Source organism: Oxyura jamaicensis, unplaced genomic scaffold, assembly GCF_011077185.1.
Source record: "Oxyura jamaicensis isolate SHBP4307 breed ruddy duck unplaced genomic scaffold, BPBGC_Ojam_1.0 oxyUn_random_OJ62352, whole genome shotgun sequence".
Lineage (NCBI taxonomy): Eukaryota > Metazoa > Chordata > Aves > Anseriformes > Anatidae > Oxyura > Oxyura jamaicensis.
In genome coordinates, this window is record NW_023307415.1 from 1 (window position 1) to 1,514 (window position 1,514).

Genomic DNA, 1,514 nt, shown 5'->3' on the forward strand with positions numbered 1-1,514 from the left:
AGACATCTCAGACACACTGTTCACTGTAGATTCATTTATTTCTTTAAACACATGAGTGGGCTAAATAATGATGTTTTATATGGACAACATTGATGCCCCTTGCCCACAAAAATTAACAAGAACAACAATAACAACACTCAAGAACAAAAGACAAGCTTGGTATATTATGAGTTATATTATGAGAGGTTTTCAGAAGAAGACAGGCAGAGCATTACTTCTAATGTACACCCACTCAGAAGTTTGCACAGTGCATCCTTGAGCTCGTGGTTCCTCATGCTGTAGATGAGGAGATTCACTGCTGAAGGAACCACTGAGTACAGAACAGTCACCACGAGATCCAGGAATGGGGAGGAGAGGGCAGGGGGCTTCAGGGCGGCAAAAAAGGCAGTGATGACAAACAGGGAGACCACAAACAGGTGAGGGAGGCACGTGGAAAAGGCTTTGTGCTGTCCCTGCTCAGAGGGCATCCTCAGCACAGTCCTGAAGATCTGCACATAGGACAGCACGATGAAAACAAAACACCCCAAAGCCACAAAAACACTAAATGTGAGAAGCCCAATTTCCCTGAGGTAGGAGTCAGAACAGGAGAGCTTGAGGATCTTGGGGACTTCACAGAAGAACTGGTTCACAGCATTGCCTCTGCAGAATGGCAGTGAAAATGTATTGGCAGTGTGCAGCACAGCATGGAGAACCCCACTGCCCCAGGCAGCTGCTGCCATCTGGGCACAAGCTTTGCTGTCCAGGAGGGTCCCGTAGTGCAGGGGCTTGCAGATGGCAACATAGCGGTTATAGGACATGACAGTGAGAATAGAAAACTCTGTTGACATCAAGAAGACAAACAGAAAGAGCTGTGCAACACACCCTGAGTATGAAATATCCCTGGTGTCCCAGAGGGAATTGGCCATGGCTTTGGGGACAGTGGTGGAGATGCAGCCCAGGTCGAGGAGGGCGAGGTTGAGGAGGAAGAAGTACATGGGGGTGTGGAGGCGGTGGTCACAGGCTACGGCTGTGAGGATGAGGCCATTGCCCAGGAGGGCAGTCAGGTAGATGCCCAGGAAGAGCATGAAGTGCAGGAGCTGCAGCTCCCTTGTGCCTGCAAATGGCAGGAGGAGGAACTCACTGATGGAGGTGTTGTTGGACATCTGATGTTTCTGGACAAAGGGGATGATCCAAGGAAGAAAAGACAGTGATAAGGAGGAGAGAATTCTCTAAGAGAAACCTACTCACCTCTCACCAAACCCCCTCACAGTGACTTTCCCCTTCTGAAAACTTCTTGTTGGTCCTTTACCTATCCCTGTAGTGGGTTTATGTGGCAAGGTTTTGCAAGCAGGAGGCCATAGGGGTGGCTTCTGTAAGTAAAATGTGGAAGCTGCCCCATAGTACTTTATATACAGCAACAACTGACCAGAACTAGGCAAGTAAGCGATGTTCTTTGCACCTCTGTGAGAGCACAGAATAGGCAAAATAAAATAAAATAATAAAATAATAAAATGAAATAAAAAATGCTGCTACAC

The 1,514-nt window shown here is 47.6% G+C and overlaps 1 protein-coding gene across 1 annotated transcript; it reads right to left on the reverse strand.

The window, feature by feature from the left end:
- Positions 1 to 232: 232 nt before the first annotated feature.
- On the reverse strand, positions 233 to 1,142 carry LOC118158965 (olfactory receptor 14J1-like; the record flags this gene model as incomplete). The annotated part of the gene is made up of 1 exon (XM_035313619.1): positions 233 to 1,142. A coding segment is annotated over exon 1 (910 nt), but the record flags the coding sequence as incomplete, so codon positions are not given.
- Between the last annotated feature and the right edge of the window lie 372 nt (positions 1,143 to 1,514).